Source organism: Emydura macquarii, unplaced genomic scaffold, assembly GCF_026122565.2.
Source record: "Emydura macquarii macquarii isolate MOO-44397 ecotype Brisbane River unplaced genomic scaffold, CSIRO-AGI_Emac_v2 contig_1644, whole genome shotgun sequence".
NCBI classification, from domain to species: Eukaryota; Metazoa; Chordata; order Testudines; family Chelidae; genus Emydura; species Emydura macquarii.
In genome coordinates, this window is record NW_027131781.1 from 16,986,256 (window position 1) to 17,012,428 (window position 26,173).

Sequence of the window (26,173 nt, forward strand, 5' to 3'; positions counted from 1 at the left end):
GGTGTGTTGATTGGCTACATTTATGATGGCCTTTCCTAAGCTCCTGAAATGGTGTCAGATCTGTATCTGCATTGGTGCTGCTGTACCACGCACAACTACAATGCATGGTGTGTCTGCTAAAGCTGTTGCCCGGACTGCGAGCAAAGCATTCAAATTTCAAAGTGAAATTATCTTAGCAACCCAAGCATTCTTTGAATACATTAACTCTAAGCCTCTTCCAAAATACTGTCAACTAATCTCTGTACTGCCCACTCCTAATTAGTGGGATCACTCACAACCAGTGCAGCTGATGAAATAAAAATTGGCCTTTTTAACCTCATTACCTGATTAAACCAGAGTGTTTTGTGTACAATATTAACGCTACAGTGTTGTGTGGTTGGGTTTTTTCCTGTTGTTACCAAAAAAAAAAATCTGGTGCAACTGCAGTCTGGGCAGAGCTCCATTCATGCAAAAAGGTTCATTTACAAGACTTGGTTGTGAGCCATTGCTGGGTGTTACAGAGCAGCCTTGCTTTGCCCAGCCCAACATGAGGGCCCTATTTACAAACCAGCACAGGAGAGCCACACACTGGTCTGCCCTGCCTTGCACTGCTAGCATACCCTCCCCCCCCCCCCCGGGGGGGGGAAGGGGGGCACGTGCTGCCACAATACCCCGCTCCCTCACTCAGCCCCCCCCCCCCCCGCCTATGCCCAGAGACCTCCCACACAGCTCTATGCCCATTCCGCCCTCCCCCCCCCCCCCCCCCCCCCGACCGCAGAGCACCCTATCTCTCTTCTCTCCCCCACTGGGTGGCTGGGTTAGACAGGGGCTCCCCCCCCCCCCCCTTCCATGTATGGGCCCAGCCCAACAGCACCTTTGGCACCATAGTAAACCAGGTACTGTCCATGAAACTAGTAGTGTAAATGGCAGCGTTGTAAGACCTTACATCTGGCATTAACCCTGGCACATTAGGCCTTGGAAAAGCACCGTTATTTAACACACCAGTGTGACAGCCCATACAGCAAGGGCACAGCGATGCCCTAAGTTTGTGTCAATGTGACGAGGGCTCAGCACCCAATCCGCATGCTTAATTCACACCTGCGCAAAACACCAGGCGCCTCCTAAGGCCAGGACATGGGAAGGGAAGAGTTTGGAGGTGCAGAACACATACGGGCAGGCATGCAGGCAGCAAGGGGAGACAGAGGAATGGAACCCACCCCAGATGGTGATGCAGACAAAAAAGCAAAAGAGCAGGGGAGCAAAGGGGGGAAGAGCTTGGGCAAGCATGTCATTGGGCAGGCAAAGGGCCAGAGCCCTGCCTCTGCTATTGACACACACACTATGGACCAAAGTCAGCCCTACTTTAGAGGAAGCAACTCCATCAGCAGTGTCACCAGAGCCTCAGCTGGTGCCAGCAGGGCTGCATAAACCCCGCGTTACGCTGTCACCTCAGGAAGGCAATGATGGCCCTTGGGCTACTAAATGGCTTGTTTTTAACCTAATGAATTGATGCAAATGCAGGATGAGCCATAGCATTTTTCTGGCACTGCACAGCAAGCATTGCTGGCCATTAAGGCGAGCCATGTAAGCCATTTATACTGGAACTGCGTAGGTAGTTGGGTTAGCATTGCATTCACGTTTCTCCTGGATGAATGTGCAATACCAGGCCAGCCATAAGGGACACAGAAATTTAACTTTCATTGCTGTCAGGCTGCACAAGCCCCTGCAGCAGCTGGCTGTAGAACAGCTGTTCAGCTGAACTGGGACCCACATACGGGGGCTAGCCAATCACACTAGCAGAGTGCTTAGCCCAGCTGTAACTAGGATGTTGCACAAGGAAGAGGGTAAAATAAATGTATTCCAATGGCAATTTTGTCTACAATAACTGGACAGGAGGTGCTGATTAAGCATGTAAGAAATATGATTTTCAATTCATGACAGAAGACCTTGCTGTAACTGGACTGATCCCCTGACCTTAAAAAGCTCTTTGCTGTTCTATACAGGGTCTTAGGCCATCGCCGTAGTATCAGCACACCTTCTAGCACTGCATTAAGCAACGTGACTAACATCGGCCAACTATGGATCATGCTCTTCCCCCGCCCACAGTGGGAAAATTGTGTGTTGTTTTTAAATGAACTCTCTCTTATGCATATCTTTGTAGTGAAGGCAATCCAGGAAATGCACTTGGAGCAGGTGTGGAGAGGTTTGTGATGGGCCTTACTGACACAGACGTGGGCGTTATCACTACCAAGCTGTAACCAGTGAATGTGACTTAGTTAGCAAGGAGAAACAATTGTATATTGGGTTATTTCCTGTATGATTCGTCTTTCTACAGCCCCCTGTTGGAGCAGATCAATGCTCACACGAAACAACACAATTGAGCTAGATAAGAACACCCCAACACACATTTGAAAGACAATGTGTCTTGCTGTTACCTTCATGACCCATCTTCCTTCTCCGATTGGTTGCAAATTTATGTTGCTAAAGATGGAGCGACTAGAGCTCAGAAGTACATTAAAGAGCTGAAAAGCCTTTTCCAGGAGCAAACAGGGTCCTTTAGCAGAGAAAAGGGCTGACTTGGAGAGGCTGTGCAGAAGGACGCTAAGAAGCAGAGCTTTCCTAAGTCCTGGGAATGGTAAGCCACAGCCAAAAGCTACAAACAGGATGTGTTGTTATTTACAATCTGACACTGAAGTCTTTTTGTTCTAAATAGTTCTAATACCTAGCTCTTTTATAGCATTTGCTCTTATATAGCACTTTGTTCTAATACCTAGCTCTGATATAGCACTTTTCAGATCAAAAACAGATCATGAATGCTTTGCATTGTATGTATCATTTAAATAAGTGATAGGAGCTGTTTATTTACTACTGCTATTGCCCCCCACAAGAACAGAATTGCAGGGTTCGGACATAAGCTGCAATTGCAGGAGACTTCAATGTAGGGCCCAGTCCAATAGTCAGAGCATCGTATGAGAGGTGACTGCTCAAATGAATGAATGAAATACCACTATCAGCGACAATGAACAGTCGTCGTGCCAGGGAAAGAGTGTGAGAATCATGCAACAGCTTGGTGATTAGAACACTCACCTCGGATGTGGGCGAGCCAAGTTCAAGTTTGTGCTTCAGTGACGATTTATACAAAAGGGAAACAGCTTCAGCACACGAGACAAAGAGCCTTTCCCTCCCTCCTCCCCGTGAGGATATCCCACAGGCTAGTAGCCAGGGCCTGCTTCAAGCATGTAGGAGGCCCAACTTCTACTCCCTTCAAGGGGTGACGGGACCTGCACCCAGGTTTCTGACATCTTCACTTAGAGCCTGAGGCACCATTTACAAAACTTCCAACTCAGTCCCCCCCAAATTTGTTTTGTTGCATGCTTTGACAAAAACGACGTGACTGTGCCCAGCTCTAATATTGCGTTACTGTAGTCAGACTAAGGTGTTTATAAATGGTAGCTCTCTCCCCCGTGCTTCCTGTGCAGCTCGTGGTGATAAATGGTTCAGAACACTTTGATCCTCGTCTTGTACATGAGGTAGGTGCACTGACTGTGATTATGGTCTCCCAGGCCAGTCATGTTTCACCAGACTTACAGAGCTACCAACCAACCTCAAGAGCAAAATTTGTGTCAGCAGCCACTGGATCTCTCTGTACATGCTGATGAAGCTGGAACTCACTTCTGGAAGAGATCAATCTGACCATGACCCCCAGCACTTTTAGACAAAAATGCTTAAGCCCTTTTCATAACACACATCAACCATCTGCTCACTGGGTAGGGGAAAGAGAAATATCTTACATGTGCACTTCATAAATTTGGGCAGTATTTAGCTCAGACTCTCATCTCAGTTATACCAGCCTAAATTAGCAGGAACTCCATTGACCTACCATCTAATGTTCCCCTAGAATTCAGTTGCCAATTCTACTGCTGCTTTTGTCTTCGCTTATTTTGATGTCAACAGAATTATTCATGATTTACACTTGCATAATTCAGATCAGGACTTGGCCTGTAAAACTTAAATGTTTGGCTTTGTAACATGAGTCTTTATTTTAGACCCACACATTCTCACATACCCACAAATTTGACAAAGAAACAATGGAGCATTACTATAAATGTAAGCTACTGTAAATGTAAGCTACTGTACAATGGAGCATTACTATAAATGTAAACTACTGTCTTCCAGCTGGACCCACTATACAAAAGTAATAGTTTTCTCTCATTCTCAGATAGGAATGTCCACAAAGTGGAAACTGAACCCCAAAGTGGGCAGTAGATGCTTTGAGTGAGTTTTGGGTACCACGTTCTATGACTTCAGAATGGAAGAGCTGGTACTGCAGTTAACTGCAGTTTGTTAATAAAGTCAGTCTTTGAGACTCAAAAGGTAAAACTTTCACAAGTGCCTAAAATTGACTTTGGAGCCTAAGTCCTATTCAGTTTCAATGATACTTAGGTTGTATCTACACACACAAGTTGTACCAATATAGTTATACTGCTAAATTCCACTAGTGTGGGTGCAATTATATCAGTATAAAAGTGTTAATAAAGGTATAGTTTCCTCTCTTTACTATAAGAAACTACATATAACAAAGCACAGTGCAATATTAGAAGTTCAAATTCAAAAGCAGCACTAGATCCTATAGCAGGACACAAGCCTTATACCCTGCCTACACTTACCTCTGGGATTCGGCAGCAGTCGACGGGAGTTACGCAAGCTATGCAAAAAACTTGCGTAACTCCCGTCAACTTCTGGGCTCCTCTTTTGTGCACCGCCCTCACTGCACTGTGCTGACGGGAACCGCGTTCTCGTCAACGCAGTGCTATGCCACTTGCGAATGTGGTCTTAGTACGTCGATTTCTGGATCGATTGAGCGGGTCTTCACTGAACGCTCAGTCGATCCAGAGAAATCGATCTTACGGTGGCGATTTTGCCGCCATCAGTGTAGCGTAGCCTTAGTTACGCACCTCCTTTTACACAAGTTAATTTTGTGCTTGCTATAACAAAGTAAAAGGGAGAAGGCCAAGACAAGAGTATATGCATGTTAACCACCGATTGCAGTAACTTTCACAGTGGTTAGATTAATAACAAAAGCAAAGGACCAAATCCTCAGCTACCTGGAAATCAGGTAACTCCACTGAAATCAAGTGGCTCTACATCAGTTCACACAAGCTAAATCTCTGACCCAAAGTGTGTAAGTGACTCATTTTGGTGAAAGAACCTCTCCAGAGTGGAAGATTCTGTTGCTCCTAACAATGATTCTGATATTCTTTGTTAAAAACAGAAAATTAAGCTGAAGCAATACCTCTTTGTCTGCCATAATAATAATTTAAAAAAAAAAAAAAAAATCACTCATCTGCCTAGAGGTGACATGCCAATATTTTCATCAGCTGAAGAATCATTATCAGTTGCCTATAGTACAATCATCCGTCCTCCACAATCCTCAAGATGCTGTCGTTTGCAGAGTACATAAAGGCCTGGATTTCACAAAGCCAGCCTCTCTTGCAGTCGAAAGATGCCTCAGCCCTGATGAAAATGTACCCATCCACACCCACAACAAAACTTCAGAGATAGGCTGAACAAGGTACCAAGACTTCAGATCTTACAAATCTTCTATCAGAGAAGAGAGGGAACCCAGATTTAGAACCTTCTAGAATATAATAGGATAAAATTCAAGTACTTGTAACTTTATTTAAAAAAAAGGGAAAGAATTTTATAAATTGTTTTTCACAAACCACCTAGACTCAAAGAACTGTTTGAAAAATGCGTGAGATTTGTGAAACGTCAAACTTCTTTAGTTTCTTCCCCCCCTTAACATTCTTGTTGAAGCTTCCACTTCCCTACTCTTCACTCCAACTTGCATCAGCTTTGCCTTGCTGAATTGTCAGCAGCTTCCATTAACGTTGTCATGTCTTGTAGTTCTTGGTCAGAGCTACATCGCCAATCTCCACTGCAGAAGAACAAGGAGTTAAGGCTACCATCCTTCCACATTTGCTGCCAAGTTACAATACACAAATCTTTGAGAAAGCAAGGGCATTTAGCTGCCATATGAGTGGCAGAGCACCATCAAAAAAGGTACTTGCCAAGATTTTTGAGGCACCAGGCTTAAAGCTTCGCATTGAAGGGAATAAAAAATCAGTAGTTTATACCAAACCACTGATAGTTTTAAAAATGAGAATAAACTAAATCCCATCTGTTGTATAAGACGCTTTTTTCCCTCCCTTCTTTTTAAATCAAGGGCCAATATAAACCCCAAGAAGAAAACTTGGTTCATTTGTATGTATCACCATCAACCCAAGATAAAATAAGGCCTATAAATATAGTTTAATTGTATTTTTTAATAGTTGGGTTCCAGGCATAATGTAAATATGTGCCACTTATTATAAGGCTGTATCAGGCGGTCAACTACTATAAAATTATGTGCACAAATATAAAAACACACAGAAGTGCAATAGCACTGTATTACACTTCTGGATCCCAGAAAATAGAGTACATTAAATATTTTGGCATCCTCTCCTACACCAACAGTTCACTATGACTGTTAGTGTATTAAAATCTTCAAAACACTTAAAACATGATAAAAGCACAATCATTTACATTTGAAAGCACATTCTGTTCTTAGCTCATAGCTGAAACAAACCTTTGTAGTGCTTACTTCAATACCCAACATTCCTTCTTACAGCCATGATTCCTGAGCCCTTCTCTACTGCAGGCCTTACAATGTCATGGTAAATTGTTATTTACTAATGAGTAGCAAAGCCCTTATTCACATCTTAATTGTCGAGAGTAATCTGTACAGAGTTCAAGGGAAACGTCTAGTCTCTGGAGATAGTAATATGAAGAGTTTTAAACTACTTTAATGAGAGCTCCCTGGATTTGTTTTTGCCTTTTCAATGCCAGGATTTTTTTTTTTTTAAGAGTCTTAAATAGATTTTCAGTTAATTTTTATTATTAAAAAAAGTTTGTGATAGCTTTCTTATTTACTATGTAATAGTAAGCATCACAAAATAATTTGGAGATTGTGTTCCTGGATTTAGCTCCCTGTAGCTACACTGAAGTCTGTATGGGTGAGCTGGAATCTCTTGTTAACCCATGAGAATATATTTTAAACCTATTCTTTGGTTGTATCAACCAAAATACTTAACCTCTGCAAAGAATCAGTAGGACTGTTTTAAATAATATACAGGAGCTTTTGGACTATCACAGGATCAGTTCTCCTGTGCACGCGCACATTCGTATTTCCAAAGATAGAACTCATCTCCTAAGGTGTGCAAATTGATGAAGATGCAACATTCCAGTCAATACAGCTCTTGCTCAAAATTGGTTAACTGTCCCATTCTCCATTATTGTGATCACTGTTTTCATCCTCTTCAGAGTCAGCAGACACTTTTTTAATTCTCTGGATGGCTGCCTTTATGCTTCTCTCCAGTTCACTGTCGGATCCTTTACTGATCTCTCTCTTGGGATCTTGATTCACTTTCCTTAGCTTAACTCCCTGCCTTATAGCAGAGAGGATGCTGTCGTTTATAGAGGCATTTGACGATGACAAACTGGGCTGTTCCACTTTACGAAGAAGAACCTGACCACGTTTTAAAGAAGCCAAAACTTCATCCATGGATCCTACAACAGATCAAACCAAGTTATTATTCTCAGAAGAAAAGAACAGAAATAGCTAGAGTGTGGGGTATGAAATCCTATAAAAGCGTTTACATTATTTCACTTTTTCTCTAGCAGAGATTTAAGGAAAAAATATTGCCAGTTCTGGCCTAGATTTTTGTTGGCTTTAACCCTGTAGTTCCCAACCTTTTTGGCTCAAGGGCCACAGATATTTTTACAACCCTGAAGGGCCACCAGTCCTCCCGCTCCACCACTGCAGCCAGAGGGAAGGAGTTCCTCACTGATCTCCCATCCCCTTGGCTGCAGCAGGGAAACAGCATGCATCCTGTAGCTCCGTGCACTCCGCCCAAGTCCCTAGGCAATGGCTCCCTTCCACAGCCAGGGGGACAGGAGATCAGTGCTCCCCTCACTCTGGCTCCAGCAGGGACCCCAGCGCCTATGGATCCAGGTGGAGCGCTTTGCCGTTCTCCCTGTTAGAGCCGGGGGGAGGGAAGCACGGATCTCCTGTCCCCTCGGATGCAGCAAGGAGCCTGCACCAGTCTTGTAGCTCCGCAGCAATGAGCTCCACCTGGGTCCTTAGGCAGTAACTTCCTTCTGCAGCCAGTGGGAGGGAAGCGGGGGGCCATTGTGAAAGACCCCGCGGGCCACAGGTTGGGAACCACTGCTTTAACCACACCACTGACAAGATTTGGAATTGGGCAACTAAAGCTCTTGAGTTGAGACTCCAGCTCTCTTCATCAGTACCCAAGCTCACGTGCGGTGGCAGAGAAGTAATTATACACAAAGGAGGACACGTTTTTCATTACAGTTGTACCGTTTACATGTTTAAAAAAAAAAATTACTGAACACAAAAAAGCTAGCATGCAGCATTCTGTATTCAAACCAATTTTCCCGTTTGCTGTGACTGTCCATTGTATTTTTCCTCAAGGGAGATAAAAATGAAGAGATGAAGGTTACAGCCTAAGGGCTTGACCTTCCTGTCTTTGTGAAGTCTGTGGGATTATCGCCACTGACTTCAGTGGGAGCTGGATCAGGTTCTAAGCAAGCAGGGGGATCTTTTTTGTTAATTCTGAAAATAATTCAGACCTTAGTGACAACATGGTTTAAATACTGGGGGTAGTTTCTGAACTTGAGAATCCTAGGAACACCACGCTGTTCAGGTTTCTGGCTACATGCTTCTCTCCTGTTTTTTTAGTACTCTGGCATCAGCTAATGTTTCACTTCTTTTGTTGGACTCTTTGTTGATGACCTCAGACTCAATCAGCAAGGGGGAGGTCAGCCTGTCTAGCAGTGAGGAGAGGCAGTCTCCATACATCAATAGGCCTAAGCTCTGTGCTGAAATGCACACAGTCGGGGGTACTTTTTCATGTGCACTACCATGAAGACTGCATGACTAATTCTTCACACACTGTACTGAGAATGTAATACTACACTGAACTCTGCGCAGTCTTTTGGGACACTGACAGCAGCTGCCAGGTAAGGACTCAGCAAAAACTAATTTCACTAGGTACACACCTTTCTAAGTCAAATTTAAACTAAGTCGGCAGATGAAGAGACACTGCCTGATTACAAGGCCTTTTAGACTGATGACATTAAGACAGGTGCGCATGTGACAGTTAGAATTTTAGAAGTACGATAATATTTTAGAGCTAACTTGTGCAAGTCCAAATACCATACATGCTGCATACAAATCTATCAGAATACTGTACTCTTCCAAAATCTGTATATATTGTATGAAAGCCTTCCATACCAGGAAACTATGCAAGCATCTTTTACATGCAAAGGTTTTGCATAACTAAGTGGAACTTTATAAACAAATTGCTTCAAGATACGTTAGTGCGACCTTAGCAGAATGCTCTGGTGTTCATTTGGATACTATTATAGCAATTAAAATGCTAGCTTTTTTCTTGAAAGAAATACAAGATCAAGCAACTTCTAAACTGAAACTTTTCTGCATTTTACTTTTTGGAAGAATCAAACCTATTAGTTATGAGTGGTTAAAGCTGGAACACCCAAGGTTTTGTTTATGCAAAAATAATAGCAGAGCATTCTTATTAGATGTGAATATTTTAGCAAAGCAGCTCCTGTAGAAAAAGATCAAAATTCTGCTCTTGCACACAATTCTTGATGCCAACCACATATATGCCTCCATAGGCAGCATTTATCCCATGACTTTATTGACTGAAGTCTTATCCTAGTGGCCTATGAACCTGCAGCTAAGACTATTTTTCACAGCACCTTGGAAGAACTGAAGACACTGAACAGGAAGTTCTGCCTGTGGTGAACTAAGTGATTACAGTGGTTGGACAGATGTATTGTGAATACTTTGAAAAAGGAAAGGTGTGCACCACATTTAAGGAACAGCTTCACTCAAAGTGCAATTCAGCTCTGAAAAGTGACATTGTAGAAATGCTGCCTTCCTACCTACATCTATTCCCTGGAAGTACTCAAAATATCGTATCTACTTCTTTTAGTGATAAAATAAGCCTGTTTGCAAGAAGTCCCCAATACAGTTATGGGAGATTTACTAAGTTCTATTCTCATACATATAGAAGAACTGTTAGGAAAGTCCCAACTGCAAAAGTCAACATTTGGTGACACCTGTGCCATCCCAACAAGGGGGACAAAGGTGTCACGCAGAGCAGAACTGGGCTGAAGGAACTTTTCCTCTGACCAGAAAAAAAAATATCCAGAAAAAACAACAACTTGACTTTCGGACCCTGGGCAGAGTTTGTACAGAACCCACTTACAGTAACTCTTACTTTGAAGCCAAGCAAATCTTATCTGGTTGCACAAACATGGAACCCCATAATCTCATAGTTTGGGTAACATCAGAGTGTAGTAAACATTAGTATTGCATAAACAGTCAACATTAAAGGGCAGGATTACTGTGGGCACAAAGCTGCCCAATGCTGCAATCTGCTTGAGTGTCACTAATCTTAACACACACACATCCTTTCTCCTAAGATTATGGCGAGAGTTTGTTTGGGAGATGAGGATTCCACCCAATGTACGATGCTAAAAGCCCTACTGTACATCCAGAACCACTTCCCAGAAGTCAATGGGAATTTGCTCACAAGAAAGGCAGGAGCAGATGCTGAATTTGGATTGTTATATTTGACCTGCAGAACTGGCACTAAGAACGGTTTAAATTAATTTTTAAAAGCTGCTAATAGTTATACCTCTGGCATGGGAAGTGAGAGCTGAACTATCATTCTAGCAGAGACTAAAGCCAACACCATTTTCAAGTAACCAGTGATCTTGGGGGCCCAACTTTTGACAGTGATTTCCAGAAAATGCTGAGCCCCCAACTTCTGAAAGTCATGCCCCCTTTGAGGTGTCTCAAAATCACTAGTCACTGCTGAAAATCTAGGCCTGTGTGGACAGGTGCAGAAGAAACGCATGTATCGATAGCTGGATCAGTGGTCAGTGCCAATAGCCCTTGTCTCTGGGAGCAGAGTTAAAGAAGATTTCCCTAGGCCACAGCAGAGCGGGTAGCTATTCCTGCAACAATATTCTTTACTGCTAGAGGGTGGGTGAGAGGTCAGAATACCGAAGAAGGAAAAGATCAGTCAACATAAGTGTATTACCTGTACAATTATTAACAGATCTTTTGGATGAGTCATCTAGTCTCTGTGTTGCAGCATTTTCCACAGAGCCTTCACTGTTGAGGGGAAGCAGCTGATTTTTGGTTGTCCCTGGTATCTTTAAGGGCAGAGGCTGGCAGATTGGCAGTGGCGGAGGAGGAGGAGGAAGAGGTGGTGGAGGTGGTGGCAGAATCAGCCCTTCACTGTGCTTTTGTTGCTTTGGGTCACCAGCAGGAACAAAAATCTGGACAGGGATGTCTGCAGGGGTATTCCCACGTGATGCATTTAAACCTCCGGCTTGTGCTACTTGAGTGCTTCTCAGCTGCTTAGGGGATGGACTAGTTATTGATACAGGCTGAGGGGACAGCGCTGGAGTCTGACGGAAAACACTCTGTGGCTGCTTGGGGCTGCGAGGCTGTGACCGAGATGTTTTCAGCACAAACTCAGCTGGACACTTCTGCAAAGAAAGCGAGAAGCCAGGAGTTAACATCTCCATCTTGTTGGTAAAACAATATAAGCACAGACACACAGAACTCATGGAGCAAAGACCTATGCTAACTGCTTCCTCAAGTGAGAGAAGCCAAGTGAATTGATTTAAAGGACTGTCAAAGGATTTTCAAAACCATGTCCTCAGCTCACTCATTAGAATAGCCCAAAACTGCTTTCTGAGTGGATTTTTCCAGTCTGCTCTCTTGACTTGATGATGTTGTCCCTTTACAATGCTAGTGCCTGTCACAGGTTCTCTGCTCCTCCTCTCTCAACCTTGTGCTACATTTTACAAGTGTACTAAACTAACCACTCTTATATCAAAAGTCCTTGCTATGGAAACTAATGTGGGTGGCACAAACAGGAGGTTTTGTCTTTCCTATAAAAATAAGCAGATGTGCTTACAGTTATAAAAAGAGTGAGACTTTAATTAGACACAGAGCCTGATTTCCAGCCTAGCCTCCCATAAGTGACGGAAAGAAGTATGGTCCAAGTGTTCTAATTAAACAATCTGATTTCAAAAATGGGGAAAAACCATCTCCTCTTTGTTAGGTTTTATGTAACCACAAGGCAAACTACTGAAAAGAGTAATCATGTGACATGGCTCCATCTGGAAGGTGAGAAGATGAGATTTCAGGTTCTTACCAGAAAAAAAACCCGCTATTAATTAGCTTTCTTAAGTAAAAACAAAACAAAAAACAAGAAAATGAGAGGTACCTTAATTCACTCTTAGCAGCAAGAATGTGTGTGTATGCATATATACGTACAGATTTTATTCGTCACTTCACTCACGATGGATTCATGCTTAATGATTTCACTCAGAATTCAATGGTCAGAAATGCTACGGACCATCCACTCCTTAACCTATGGACATGTTATTCTCTAACATTTTCTGTTTAAACACTAAAGCCAGGTTTTTAGAAGTCCTGAACATACAACTTGGTCTGAAAAGAGCTTATTGAGTTTCTGCATACTAGTCACAGAACAGAGATATACCTAACGGACAACATTTATAGCTTCAGATGTGCCCTATGTCAATTGTGGTTACCATCACAAGATGCACTATACATTTTGGCCCAGATTTTCAAACTCGCATGCCCACTTTTGCGTGTACAGTGCACACACAAATCAGGCCTATGTATGCACATCAACACCAAATACCGAGATGCACAGATGTCACATTTCTTCTTTTCTGAACACCAGAATTCTCCACAACTGTATCATCTTTACTATCTCCACTAAGGGTCAGGTCTCCACTCTGTGTCTGCCAAGTGCCCATTGGAATGTATGGGAATGACAGAGGCCTCCTGAGGGCAGTTTAACCTTCGTCACGCCCCAATCATCTGAAGGTAAATATAAGGCTATTCCTATTCAAGCAAAGATCCAGATAAGTGATTGTGGAGGTTTTCTTAGGGGATGGTGGGAGGAAAAGAAAATCTGCTTTGCCTTAAATTCTGTTGATGGTGAGCAAAACCACTGCAGTACTATTCTTGCCCTCTTCGTGGTAAAGTCCAGAGTAGTGTGGCAAAAGTGGCTCAATGGTATTTAAAGAATGTTGTAAAGGACTAGTGATTAAACAATATCTAAGTGGAAGTCCTCTCCCGACACCCCCCCCCTCCCGATTTACATGGCATCTTCATATTATATGTTTTTAATTTCTTTTAAAAGTGTTAGTAAGCTATTTACAGTACTTGCCTCTTTGAATGTTTTTAGCCTCTCCAGTGTTTTCTGGCGTTCCTGGCTTATCCAAGCTTTTTTCTTTTTCTGTTCCTCCTTCTTCTCGTCTCTTTTCTGCATTTAAAGACAAGCAATTAAGCATGTGTGCATGCAAATGTGAAGCTACATGGTCTCTGCAAGAAATGTTCCTTTTTTGTACTCACTAGCTGGATGCTGTGATGCTGATGGAAGCGTTTTATGCTTTCCTGTACCTGCTGTAGTCTAACTTGGTGGCTCTCTTCACACTGATTCTGATGGAAAAGCATAATGCATGCAAACCTTAGTTAGTTCACTTTAAAAGAGCGCATGTGAAATCTATGCTATTAAAATAGTTGAACGTCCCATTACATAGTGGCCTTGCTTTCTGCTTCCACGTAGGACGCCTAAGTTCAATAGACAATGCATCAGACCCTAAGAATGGAAGTCTGTAGGAATCTTTGCACTGACTTCAGTGGGCTTTGGATCAGGGTCTTAGTCTCTCACTACCCTAGGCTGGCAGACTGGTCTCAGGAATGCTGCAGAGGAAGCATGTTCAGCCTTTCATGGGAGAGGGTGTCTTATGTTACTTCTCTCCCCTGCAATCCAGTCAAAAACAGCATTGATGAGCTCTGAAGAAACTGTATCCAGCTGGCCTCAGCCAGAAGGATGGTGAAGATGTATCGGAGGAGACACAGGGAAGAAAGTGGGCAGTATTAGTTACATGGAAACTCCCCTATGCCGCAGCACTTGTCACCCCCTCTGATTTTTCTTATATATAAAATTACAGCTAGATCATGCACATATAGCATGGGGAACATATAATAGTACAATACTCTTCATCAGCAACAGTTCAGAGAAGACACAGGTTTCACTATTTTCTGCCAGAGTCACCATTCAGTCATTTATTTGTCACTGCTCTCATGGAGGATTTTATTCCTGTGGTCGGTTAGGCATTCACAAATCAGTTGGTGCTTGGCTTCAATGTTACACAAAGACAGAGAGCAATTAAGTGAATGAAAACAGAAGCAAAACATGTTCTCTGCAGAGGAAGTGGTCACAGGAGACAGAATGACTGACTGTTTTCCAGATCCATCTCCAATGAGATTCTTTTAGTTCTTCTAGGAAAGCTCAGCCTAGAGGGGGGTAGGATGTTGGATAGATAGGCCAAAATCTGTTTTCTGAATGAAATTCAGTGGGGTTAAAGGGGTGTAAATCAGTGGTCCCCAAACTTTTTACCCTGCAACTCCCCTTATCCCTGTCTGTGCCTCCTCCCCCACCTCCCTTAGGTCCTTTGGTGGCACAGAGCCAGCGTTACTGCTCTTTCCCCATACTCCTTCCATCTGCTGGCAAGGGATGTGGCCAGAACTTCACAGCACTCTAATAACCCCAGGTATCTATCAATCCCTTGGGGCCATCAGCAGCCAGTGTAAATTAGAGCAACTCTAATGTATCATGGGAGACTATCTCACAGCTGACCCAAGCTCAGTGGAGCGTGAAGTTGTCTCAAACCCTCTCCTCCTGATGAGGCCCAGTACCTAGCTGCATGCTGTCCTGTATACTCCTCCCAAAGCTTCGTTGTTTTCTATCTATTTCTCAGCAAGCAGGATTTGTGGCAGGAGCTAAAGAAACTGCACAGCTCCAAGAGCACATTTACTTTTTTGTTCCTGAGGTAGGCTCTTCTCGCACAGATAGTCCCACGTTTAGCCTCCAACCGCTGAGTCTTCAGCCTCAGCTTAGTGATTTCTGATGAGCAAGCACAATGTTGTCCCACTGTCTGTTCAACGACCTTTAGCTCCTCAGGATTTTCACATGTATCATAGTAAACAACTTCATCCTGTTTCTCTAGAAAGGCATTCAGCATTTAAAAAAATAAAACTCCAAAGTTCCTTAAATGTTTAAATACTTAGCTAACTAATGACACCTTAAAAGCCATTGAAGCCAGTAAGTAATTTGTTAGAAATACATATACTCTCAGCTTGATCCTGCAAGCACTTATGCACACGTCACTTTACTCATGTGAGTAAAGTTACTTATGTTTGCAGGATCAAGTTTATGTTCTCACTCTTGCCATCATTTGGTTTCCGATTTAAGAGGTCTTCTTTTTATGGGAACGTGTATAACTTTTCAATCACTGACTGGAGTCTCCTGGCAAACTGACAAGTGTTATGAGACAAACACTAAGCAAGTTATTCTACTACTAAATGACAATGGACATCTTTGTTTCACCTGATGTTGTTCTTACAAATAATGGACAATACTTAACAGGGATTGGACTGAGCATGAGAAATGTTTAACATTGTGTGTCAAACATATACAGAAGTTTAGAAAAACAACAAGAATCCCTTAAGACTACTTAAGAAGCATCAAATTATCATCACTTCCTTTTGGTTTTAATATTGTGATTTGCATCTTTACCGTAATTCTGCCACAGTTCAACACTTTCAATGTTAGGACCCAATTGTTAATGGACCTCCTTAATTATGTCACAGTACCTGCAGGCACATCAGTTTGTATGCACAAATCAGGTAACTGTAGGACCAAGGAGACATGCACATACAGTTACTTGTTCTATACATGCAAAGCAGATGCGCGCTCACATCACAGAGACAGTTAAGAAGATATGTTGTCAATGTGGCCCTTAATGTCTACTTATCAAAAAGTGATACCAAATTTGCTTAGTAAGGCAACAAATCAAAAGTTGCTTCAGCACCAAGAAAACCCAGTAATGCTCCACTAGCATCAAGAGCCAAGTAAGGGTGATCTGCTTTTTATAGGATGTGCACACCTCTGTGTTGGAACATTTGGCTTTACCCTTTTCTTTAAATGATGATTTTCTTTCTTACCTTTTATTTGTCTCCTTAAAGTGTCCAGCTGTGAAATAAGCAACATTTCTTCATGTTTAAGTATCTCAAATTGTACATCATACAATTCCAGTTGGGTTTCATAATATTCTATTTCCAGCTTCTCTACCAGAGATATATTCTCTTCTTGTTCATCAAGGTTTTCCATCTGCACGTTTCCAAACAAGAGAAAAAATGAAGAATTGGGGATAAAATATATACACAGATATGCCTCCCCTTTCCCAAGGTTAGCTTTATACCCCAACATGCAACATAAATGGAAACAGTGGGAGTAAAAAGAACAGGCTGACTACTTAGTCATTTCAACTGAGGACAGAGGGTTGTTTCTAAAGGTGACCGGCAAAAGACATAGCTGTGTGCCCTTTTTTGGCACTTATTTATGAAAGAATGAAGACCACCTGAAAGAACTGCATACAATATATAAATCAACTAGTAGCTGAAAGCCTGTGTCATTGCATGGGTGTAATTTGTCAAGTCATGTATGTTTAAAAAAAAAAAAAAAAAAAGTTGAAAATGACTGAGAACTTAAAAATTGGACAGTAACAAACCACAAATCTCAGTGATGACTGAATCTGGTATATTCTGAACTAAAAGAGCTCTCAACTATGCTTGTAGCTATTTCCTTTGCTTCACACACTGACTCAACAGACATTTTAGGTTTCAGAGGGATACAGTGTGACAATTCTGGAATCTTATTATATAGATTAAAAAATCCCACCCACCTAAACATTTTTTTCCAGCTTGTTTTTTCTCCATTATTAATTAAAATCTTATCTTCCCAGGATTACTCTCTATGGCAACTAGAGCTAGAGAAATGAGGACATCACAAGTTCCAAGAGATTGAATGATAAGCAATTAAGGGGCATTTAGTTGGACTATTCATATGCTTTGTTTTTGTTAACACTTCTTTAACCCCAATGCCTACTAAACACAGCTGCTTTGTATGAGATCTAGAGGGCATGATCAGACACAGTCACATGAAAAAATTCTGACTACAATGACAAGTGCTTAGCTGCCATGGTGATGGGCATAACAAATTCATTAGACAGACAGGGTGGTTTTTTGAAGCAGAAACTGAAAGAGGTCAGATAGAACCTCGTTAACTGGGAGTTCCTGTTAATCATTCATTTAAAGAAAAAAATCTGGTAGGGCCTGATGCAAAACCTATCACAGTCAAGGTAAGTCTTTCAATCAGGCCCTTAAGAAGAGAAGTGTTGAATTGTAAAGGTCTGTACATGATCTCCAGTCACAAGGGCCTCTGTCACATAGACTTTGGGTTCCAAACAAGCAATTATTTCAGAATGAAATACAACAAAAATGGCCAAACAAGTGCTATGAATTAGTGCTCCTCAGACTGATCAGAGATAATATAATAGTAATTAATTATTTCCAGTGGTCTGTTGTGGATTTTTACTAACGAAAAGCTCTGTCCAATAAAAATACCATCTGGTATGCATGACACTGCATCACAAATATTTTTTAAAATTAATAGAATATTGAACCCTATATAATTCCTCCTCTTCCCCCATGATAAGGCTACCATTAGTAACAGTTCTCCATTATAAAGAAATCTATTATAAAGGACCTTTTATAAAATGCAAATGAACTGGTCCTAAGAACAATTTGAGATGGTGCAATACACTACGCTCAGAAAATCAAAATCAGAGAATTATAGTAGCAGTTAAGAGACGATATCATTTTGAATTTTTAAATTAGTCAAGGCACAAAATTTCCCACTTCTGATGCAGTGCCTTTTAAAATTAATATATCCTGAATCAATATAAATTATTCCTTGCTCTCCGAAAATATCTCAGTGTTAACACTGAAAAGTGAAAGTTCTTTTAAAAGGGAAAAACAACACTTTAATTGGTAACTTTTTTCTAAGCATTCCTCTTCCCCCTTCCCTTGCACACTTGGTGGGGGAGTAGTAATGAAAAAGGTAATGTGAGAAAGCGTGCATTTTTCCACAATTTCAAAACAAGAAGTTTTGAAAATATGAAAAGTGGGAGGGGAACCTTTTCGTTTTTAATTTTTTTCAAAAAACTAAAAATTCATCAAAAGAGTTTGGGGAAACCCTGGTTGGTTTGGTTGTTTTTTAACAAAGAAATTTTTCATCACAAAGTTTCATCACAAAGTAATAGCTCTACTATTCAGCAAGGCTTTAGCACTCTGCTGAAATGGACCTTTCTACACTGTCTCCACAGAACACAACGGGCTTTGAACATCTCCCATTGACTACAATGGGCTTTGAATGAGGCCCTTACACTGGAGTAACAGAAAAGAATTCACGTCTTTGTTTGCTAGGATCTTACATTTTTCCGGATGTCAGCTCTCTTGTGATTCAAGCACAGTTCTCTCGCTCTCATGTGCTGAAGAGTCTCTTTGGCTAACATATATTTCAGGTTTTCTAGTCTTGGAGACGCTGATGCCCAGGTGGCTTGGCCAAATCTCTTCCGATCTTGTTCCATCTGTTTGTGCATTGCTGCCAGAGTAAAGGGTTGCAACAAAATATCATAAATACTGCAGTACTAATAACCCTCTTCAGGTCCTACTGAAAGCAGAGCGCTAATGAACTCTGCATGGTATTAAATATTTTGAGAGAATTACTTTGATATATAGACTATGCGCTAAACTTATTGGACTAGAAAGGCTGAAATCACTGTATTATAAATAAAGGTCTAACATTTGGGTTGCAAGTTCCACTACGCACATCATTAAATACAACATTAAATATTTGGATTTAATTAACAGGATGAAATCCTTAACAGTTTGCACCCAAAAAATTAGAGAAAATATTTGTCTCTGATGTTGCTTGTTGAAAGGCTTTTCTGCCATAAATCCCAGGCCCTTTCTACACACAAACTTGCACTGCTTTAACAGATGGTGACGTTTAAACCAATGTAGTCGAACTGCCATGTATACACTCTTATTACTAATGCCCGAGCCTGGCTCATGCTGGCCCCAGAATTTGCAGGTGGGAGGGGCAACAAAGGTGGTTCATGGGTGTTCTCTTCCTATCTGTAGTCTTGTACTGAGCACAGCTCAGCCACACTGGGGCATATGTGCCTTAAAGTCAACTCTTCAGTAAGTTCTCCCTCATTACCTTCCAATGCCTTTACAGTTTCTTTGAAGTAGTTCACAGTGATGTCCTGTATGGAGCACACCGCTTCTTCAGCCTGCTTAGTCCAGTCTTCAGCCTCTTTCTGCAAGGCTTCTATTCTTTTAGGGCCCAGTCTACCAGTCTGTAAAGATTTCTACACAGAGACACGTTATTCTTCAACCAAATGTCAATTACGACAGCGTTGCAGCTCAACCTGTACAATACAGTGGAAATTGTGCCAAGACAGGCCATGACAGCTGTCGTAACCTCTACTTCTACTGTACTGAAGCGAGTCACTACTTATTAATCAAAGTTACTCTATTTCTTGTTCTAAGTGTCAAAGAGACACCTTTGTTCTATAATAATGACGTGAGCATTGCTAGTTAAAAAACATTGGATTAATTTAAAGTAACATTAATCTTCATCTTAAAAAAATTACTTCTGTCTGAAAATGTTTATCTGTGACCAAAAGTAACTCAAATATATTCTGTTCTCTTTCAGTTACAGTGATATTCTTTATTTTTTCCTCATGTGCTTATTTCGTGCATTTGACAGTGCTTTGTACTATTATCTGTTGGTGAGGCTCTCTCACACAGCAACAGGGTACCGAGAAAGATTTAAGAAGCAGGAAAGTACATTAGTAAAACCCCAAAAAATTGGCAGGGGAAACACATGATTGTAGAATTTGAAAATACTTTAAAAACAATTGAAATCTAGTCTAATGTTCCTTTTAAGATTTTAATTTAAGCAGAACAAAAAAAAATGTCAGAGTTTGGTCTGTTAACTCTAATCTTCACTTATTTCACTGTAAATAAAGCAACACACTGGATATTGTAACACCATTTATTGATCTTAGACTTTCAATTTGCAGGCCCAACATGGTAAGTTAATCATGATGTTACAGCCTTAACTCAGCATGACTTGGCTTCTGTTAGTTTCAGCTGAGACGTTATTTTGACACTTCTTTAACAATGAATTAAAATAAAAAATCAAAGCAATACATTACTGCCTTCCTTAAAGGTATAATACAATACCAGGGTACATTTGATGCAAAAATGCAAAGTACTGACATTGGTTGGGATTTTCAAAAGTGACTAAAGAGTACAAGTCCTTTTGAAAGTTAATAGCACTTGAGCTCTTTTGCTACTGAAGTCCCAGTGAACTCAGAATACCAGGACAAAATGCCATAGAGCTGAAGGATTTTTTGCTTAAAAAACCCAACTCCTCCACAGTGGAGGAAACTAAACAGAGCATTAGGGTAAAGCTGGCTGAAGCCAGCGGATGAGTTGCTATTCCAGCCTTTACCAGATGGATCTTACATAGGCTCTAGGACAACAAGAAGTCAGCTTTAACTTTGAATTTTTCAGATTTTTATCATGTTACTCACAAGCTTGATGAACATGGGGAACAAAACCAATGAATGTAAATCGTGAACATACTAAGTAATTCAGGGCCTAAATTGCACTGAGATCAGGTGGAGCATATCACATGCCTAGGAATTCGATCTCTTAAAAGAAAACCTACCTGGATTTCCAGTTTGTATAATGTTGCCAGTTCTCGCATATCTCTAAACGGCTGCAGTAAATACTGGTAGAATTGTGTTGCCATGGTAACTAATTCTTGATAAGCTTCATCTTCTTCTTCATAAACCGTCATTAAAGCCACCATCCTGTTAGCATTTTTATGCTTCTGTAGAACCTAATGGATAAAAGGTTTGTAAGACCATGTTAGCTGAAGTACATGCACATTTCTTGGGAGCATGGACAGAAGGAGCAGGGTGACTATACCTGCACAGCCTGCATTTTGCATTTGTGTATATTGTCACCATTGACATATGTGAATGGAAAGAATCTGTCACTTATCATTAGATGAAATAGTCAAGATTTTCACTTATAAGAGACGTACAGAAGGCATTCAACAATTACCCCCAGCAGGAAATATCACTAACAATAAACTATTAAGGGCACTAACTGCTGAACATTACAGTAGAAAAATGATTGCACAGTGATGCCTAGGATATTTTACTTTTTATTGTAAAAATTCTAATAATTTGTATAGAGGATTTTGTCATCACCCATTATAAATATGGATGTCTCATGCAGTAGGCAGATGAGACACTATACCCACTAAGGACAAAGAAGGTATTTCTTAAAATCTGATTCTTACATCTTCCCCCCCCATCCCCCAAGACTAGTAAAAGTCTACTAATGAGAAGTGGATTTTGTATCCAGAGATCTGATTCCAGGCACAAAGATACAAAGTTTCATTTAAAATTACAAATTCAGAGACAGGCTTTTATTTCTGGTAAATGCTGAAGTATATTACAGTTCTATTCCTAAAGATACATGCCATTCTTACACTGCATGAACCTTTAACTTAATCTTAACTATGCCAATAATATGTATTTTGATTTTTAATTCTTCTAGGGAGGGACTTTCTCTTCCTACACGTTTGTACAGGGCCGAGCACGTGCGGTCCAATCTCATTTAAGGCCTTTAGTCACAAAAGAGACACAAAATCATGACAATTTAACCCCTCTTTCTTTTTTTTATTTCGAGGTGTTCAGGCAAAAGACCACCAAAGTTTCTAACAGTTTTATGTGATGTGGGAGAGGAACTGATATTAGTTCACTCTGTACATCCATTAAGCAGAGATTGGCTCCACAGGGAACTATCATCCTTACTTGGAAGGATGCTGATTGTGATACACAACCTATAAATGTGGAGAGGAGGGAAAAAAAGAGGAGATACTCAGGAAGGTGACAGGGAAATGAAGTCTTCCATGCATGGAGGAAACAAATGGGAAATGTGGACTCGATCACGTCGCTGCTGAAAGAGGTGAAAATCCTCCCCCATTCTGGCTACTTTATTCTAGGTAAAATGGCCAGGGTGTCATCAAGGGGTCTTAAAAACCCCTTTCAGATAGGAAAGAATTCCCCCAATACATGCCTCGCAAATCCTGACACCGGGGGCATACCCATGGCAGGATTAGGGGCAAGGCCACACAGTACTGCTGAGATTACAGGCAGCGCTGGGGACCACAAGGCTGCTATAGTTGAGACAGGCCCCCACCAGCAAATGGCAGCAATTTAATGGTCTGTTTTTCCCCACTGTTCAAGCTGAGTGAACAATCGAATTGGAATGAAAAGACATTGGTTACCTTCACTGTCTGGTTCTCACATAAAACAACGTGGGCTAATGGTGTTTCATATGTCTGCTGGTGAATATTTCTATTTTGAGGGAAGTAATCTGTTATAATTAAAGACTACTCATGAGAACATTTTAATTCATCTTAGGTTTGCAAAACCCTCCTGTTATAAGACCTAATTTTCTTTTAATAGAAGTCTGGCTCACTTAGCTATAAGGGTTCCACTGCCACTGCTGTAATTGCAGGAACTCGGCTTTGGAACAAAAATAGATGAAATTTCTGTTTATTTCCACGTCTCTTTGGGCCTATTATACCCTGGAAAGGAAGCTATAGGCTTTTGAATGGTGCAATAGATATATCCTGCTTCTATTTAATTTTCCCTCTAGTTCCATCTACGCTAGAAATGCCACCATTAATGGAAGGACTTGGTTATAACACCAGAAGAAGGTTGATCTTATATTTAAGACAAGTCAGGAGATGACAGTTTTATCCAGAGGTCCCATATTACCTTGGGGAAAACAGAAACTCAGTCTCCTTGTCTCAAAAATGTATATAAACAACCTGCTTCACAGTGGCATTAATCTGTGAGACCAGCAGATCAACAGTGCTATTTAAAGCATCCCTTGACATGGCTAAAGTATCATCCCAGATTGCAGTATAGGTGAAACTGAGCCATGGTTTAATGGTGTTCTCAAAGCATGCTAAAGGCATGCCACAGTCCAAGGCTGGTGCATGTTTCAGGCACACAGTTTTATACAGTGTTCACGCCCACTTACAGAGGAAGACTGAACTGTGCTTTAATAGGGTCAGGAGGGTGTTATGTTAATTCTGGTGATCCAGTTACAGTACTTTTTACGTATTAAAATGTAAATAGCATCTCCTGTGAAGATCATGTATGAACTTTGTGTGTCATTCTGGAAAAATCTGATTAGAGAGATAAACAGTGAGATACATCAAGTAGTGAGAAATAGGAGGCCACAAGCTGATCAGCTAACCACCTAAAACGTATAGTAATTTTTCTAAAAATATCTTCCTCTTATTGCTGTTAAGAAGTGGAATTTAGTTACTGCAAACAGTTGTGTGGATGCAGCAGAAATACTCTTGAAAAATAGCTTTTAAAAACAATTTAAGAGTTATAACCCATCTACATGTTACTAGAAACCATTTTTTAAAAAGTAATTTCTCAATGGTGCTGAAAATACAGATCTTACCCTCATAAGGAACAGACTTCCAATAATATTGTCTTTAAATAGGCAAGTATTTTTTTTATTTTATTTTGTCTGTTCATGAATCAGCATTGGCAGATTTTAGAACGGTGCTTTTATATGTGTAGGAAGAAAGAACTTACATCACAATTAGTTTATGCAACTACTAGGCTAGATTCTCATACTTAGGCATCCATAAATCAGGAATTTGGCACAGGCAAAAGGCCACTTAGGTACAAACTGTAAAACCTTCCATTGCCTCCACGCACTATTATTAGGTATTATACATAAATGAGGTATTCACAGGCTTATTGGTGAGGAGGTAATTTTAAGATTATGGGTGATTGGTTCACAACATTATTTTGTGCTCTTATTTTTGGTGGACATTACTGTATGTTCTATACACACAGGTGAGGCATGTTAAAAATACAAAACCCTGAGTATCTTGCGCAATACTTTTTATAGGACACTTGAAACTTCCTTTTATTCCCATATACTTATAGGCATGGCCTTTGGAATGACTAACAAATATTCAGAATACCTACGCTTGGTGGCTTAGCTATTTCTGGATATACATGTGTTTTACCTAGGTAAACACAAAACTAAATACTGGTCCAATATTACACAGTATTACATCCACATATTTGCACACTTCAAAACTTCGTTCTAGCATGAGACTAGATGACTGTATGGAGGAGGATGCATTACTGACTCAGTGAGGCAGTCACCACAATTTGAAGATCTACTGGAACAATTTAAATACGGACTAACTAAGCACAACCTAGGAAAATGACATCTTCAGGAGAATGTGGTTGAATCAACAGCAGTATGGTGTATGAGTAAATTTACACTATGTCTGCGTTCAAAGGGTTGGGGTCTAATGAGGCACCCCAACAGAACTGTGAATCGTGTAGTGTGGTTCTTTCATTATGACACTAACAAAGCAAATGCCTAGATCTCCTTCAGCAGATGCTCTGATAGTAACATCACCTGTTTATGCAGGCATAAAACATTCTATTAGGAACCCAAAAGGGCAGACGAACAGGTTCCAAGAGAGGCATCCTTGCCTCACGGAGATAGCTATTGCATTTTAGACTCCAGTGATACCTCACTTTGCTAGCAGTCTAAGTGACCCATCTGTAGTGTTTGCATATGAACCTGTAAAAGCACCTGGAAGCTGAAAAGTGCTATATAATTTTTAAAAAAATTTCTAGTAGTTCAGAACCCTGTAGAGGAATAGGATATTGGCCTAGAGATCTGTAAAATTATGTTCAAAATCAAGCAAAGACCACCAAGGATTGCTGAAGTCGATCAACTCCTTTCCAGGCATGTGGTTCTGTTTCAGGGCTCAAGATGGTGACCATGCAAATGCCAACAAGTTTCACATGCTCCCACCCAAAACGTCCATTTTGACCAATGGACAGTTTGAGCCTGAAATCCAAATGAAAGTGGCTTATACTAACCCCACTGAGTGAAACCACAACATGTGGTGGCCCCATCCCCTCCAGCCCACAGGACGTTCCATGGGGTGGTGGGGGCCTGGCGGTGAGTTTGGGTGGCCCAGGTGTTGAGGCTTCACCCATGCCCGTGGCTGGGACCTGGGTAATTAATGGTAATGACACGTTGCCTTCAGAGCAGGCACTGGGCACAAAGTGCCACAGCCCCAAGGGCCCACGCCTTGCAGGGTGCCTCGCCAGTGGCAACAGCACCCCCACACCTGCTTGGGCACCTGCCCTGGGGCTCCCAGGGCCAGCCCCTCGGGGTGCCAGGTCTCATCGCCCCCACCCCCCAGCCCAGGAGCCTGTACCCTCCGCAGGGCCTCCTTGGCTCCGGTCAGCTGCCCCTTCAGGGCCTTCCTGCGGAACTCGTGCAGGTTCTCGAAGTACTCGGCCTCCAGCTGCTGGTCCTGAGTGAAGAGCGAGTCCAGCACCACCCTGCGGCCGCACAGCTCCAGCGCCCAGCCCAAGTAGCGCTCCAGGCCGCGGCACAGCGCCTCCAGCTCGGCCTCCTCCACCACCGGCCCGCCGGGGAAAAGCAGCGACCACAGGCTGCCGCTGCTGTGGCCAGGCAGCACAGGGGGCAGCGGGGGGAACCAGGGCCCCAGTTGCTCGTTCAGCGCGGCCAGCTGCCGGTGCACGCCCAGCAGGGCCTGCGCCGAGAACAGGCCGGCCCAGCTCTGCTGCTGCTGCTGCGCCGGCGTCTCCTCGCCTCCTCCGCCGGCTGCCTGGCCGGCCGCCTCCCGCTGCTGCTCCTGCAGGGTGCGGTTGTGGCAGGTCACCGCGAACTTGCTCTCGATCTCGTTCCAGCCCACGAGGAAGCGCAGCTTGTGCGGCTCGGGCTGCGCGAACGCGTTCTCTCGGATGGCCACCCAGCCCTCCAGGCTGTCGGGCTGCGCCTCGGCCGCCATGGCATGGCCCGGCCCGGCCCCCGAGCGAGCGACAGAGCAGCCAGCACCGCCCCGCCCCCAGCGGACCCCGACGTTCCGCCCCGCGCTACTTTGTACCGAAC

General features: G+C 42.1%; 1 protein-coding gene across 1 annotated transcript; it reads right to left on the reverse strand.

The window, feature by feature from the left end:
- Positions 1 to 5,685: 5,685 nt before the first annotated feature.
- On the reverse strand, positions 5,686 to 26,173 carry WHAMM (WASP homolog associated with actin, golgi membranes and microtubules). The gene is made up of 10 exons (XM_067555744.1): positions 25,473 to 26,173; positions 20,838 to 21,011; positions 19,317 to 19,467; positions 18,526 to 18,695; positions 16,196 to 16,361; positions 15,007 to 15,194; positions 13,538 to 13,624; positions 13,353 to 13,448; positions 11,175 to 11,628; positions 5,686 to 7,587 (listed from the first exon to the last, which is right to left on the reverse strand). Exons 1-10 carry the CDS (start codon positions 26,070 to 26,072, stop codon positions 7,292 to 7,294), a joined length of 2,382 nt encoding a protein of 793 aa, XP_067411845.1. The 5' UTR covers positions 26,073 to 26,173; the 3' UTR covers positions 5,686 to 7,291.

Coding starts and splice junctions, on each gene's coding strand:
- WHAMM (XM_067555744.1), bottom strand. CDS start 26,072: ATGGCGGCCGAGGCGCAGCCCGACAGCCTGGAGGGCTGGGTGGCCATC. Junction 13,625..15,006: donor CCTACCTCAGGAACAAAAAA/GTAAATGTGCTC, acceptor CTTTTCCATCAG/AATCAGTGTGAAGAGAGCCA. Junction 13,449..13,537: donor AGCATCACAGCATCCAGCTA/GTGAGTACAAAA, acceptor CTTTAAATGCAG/AAAAGAGACGAGAAGAAGGA.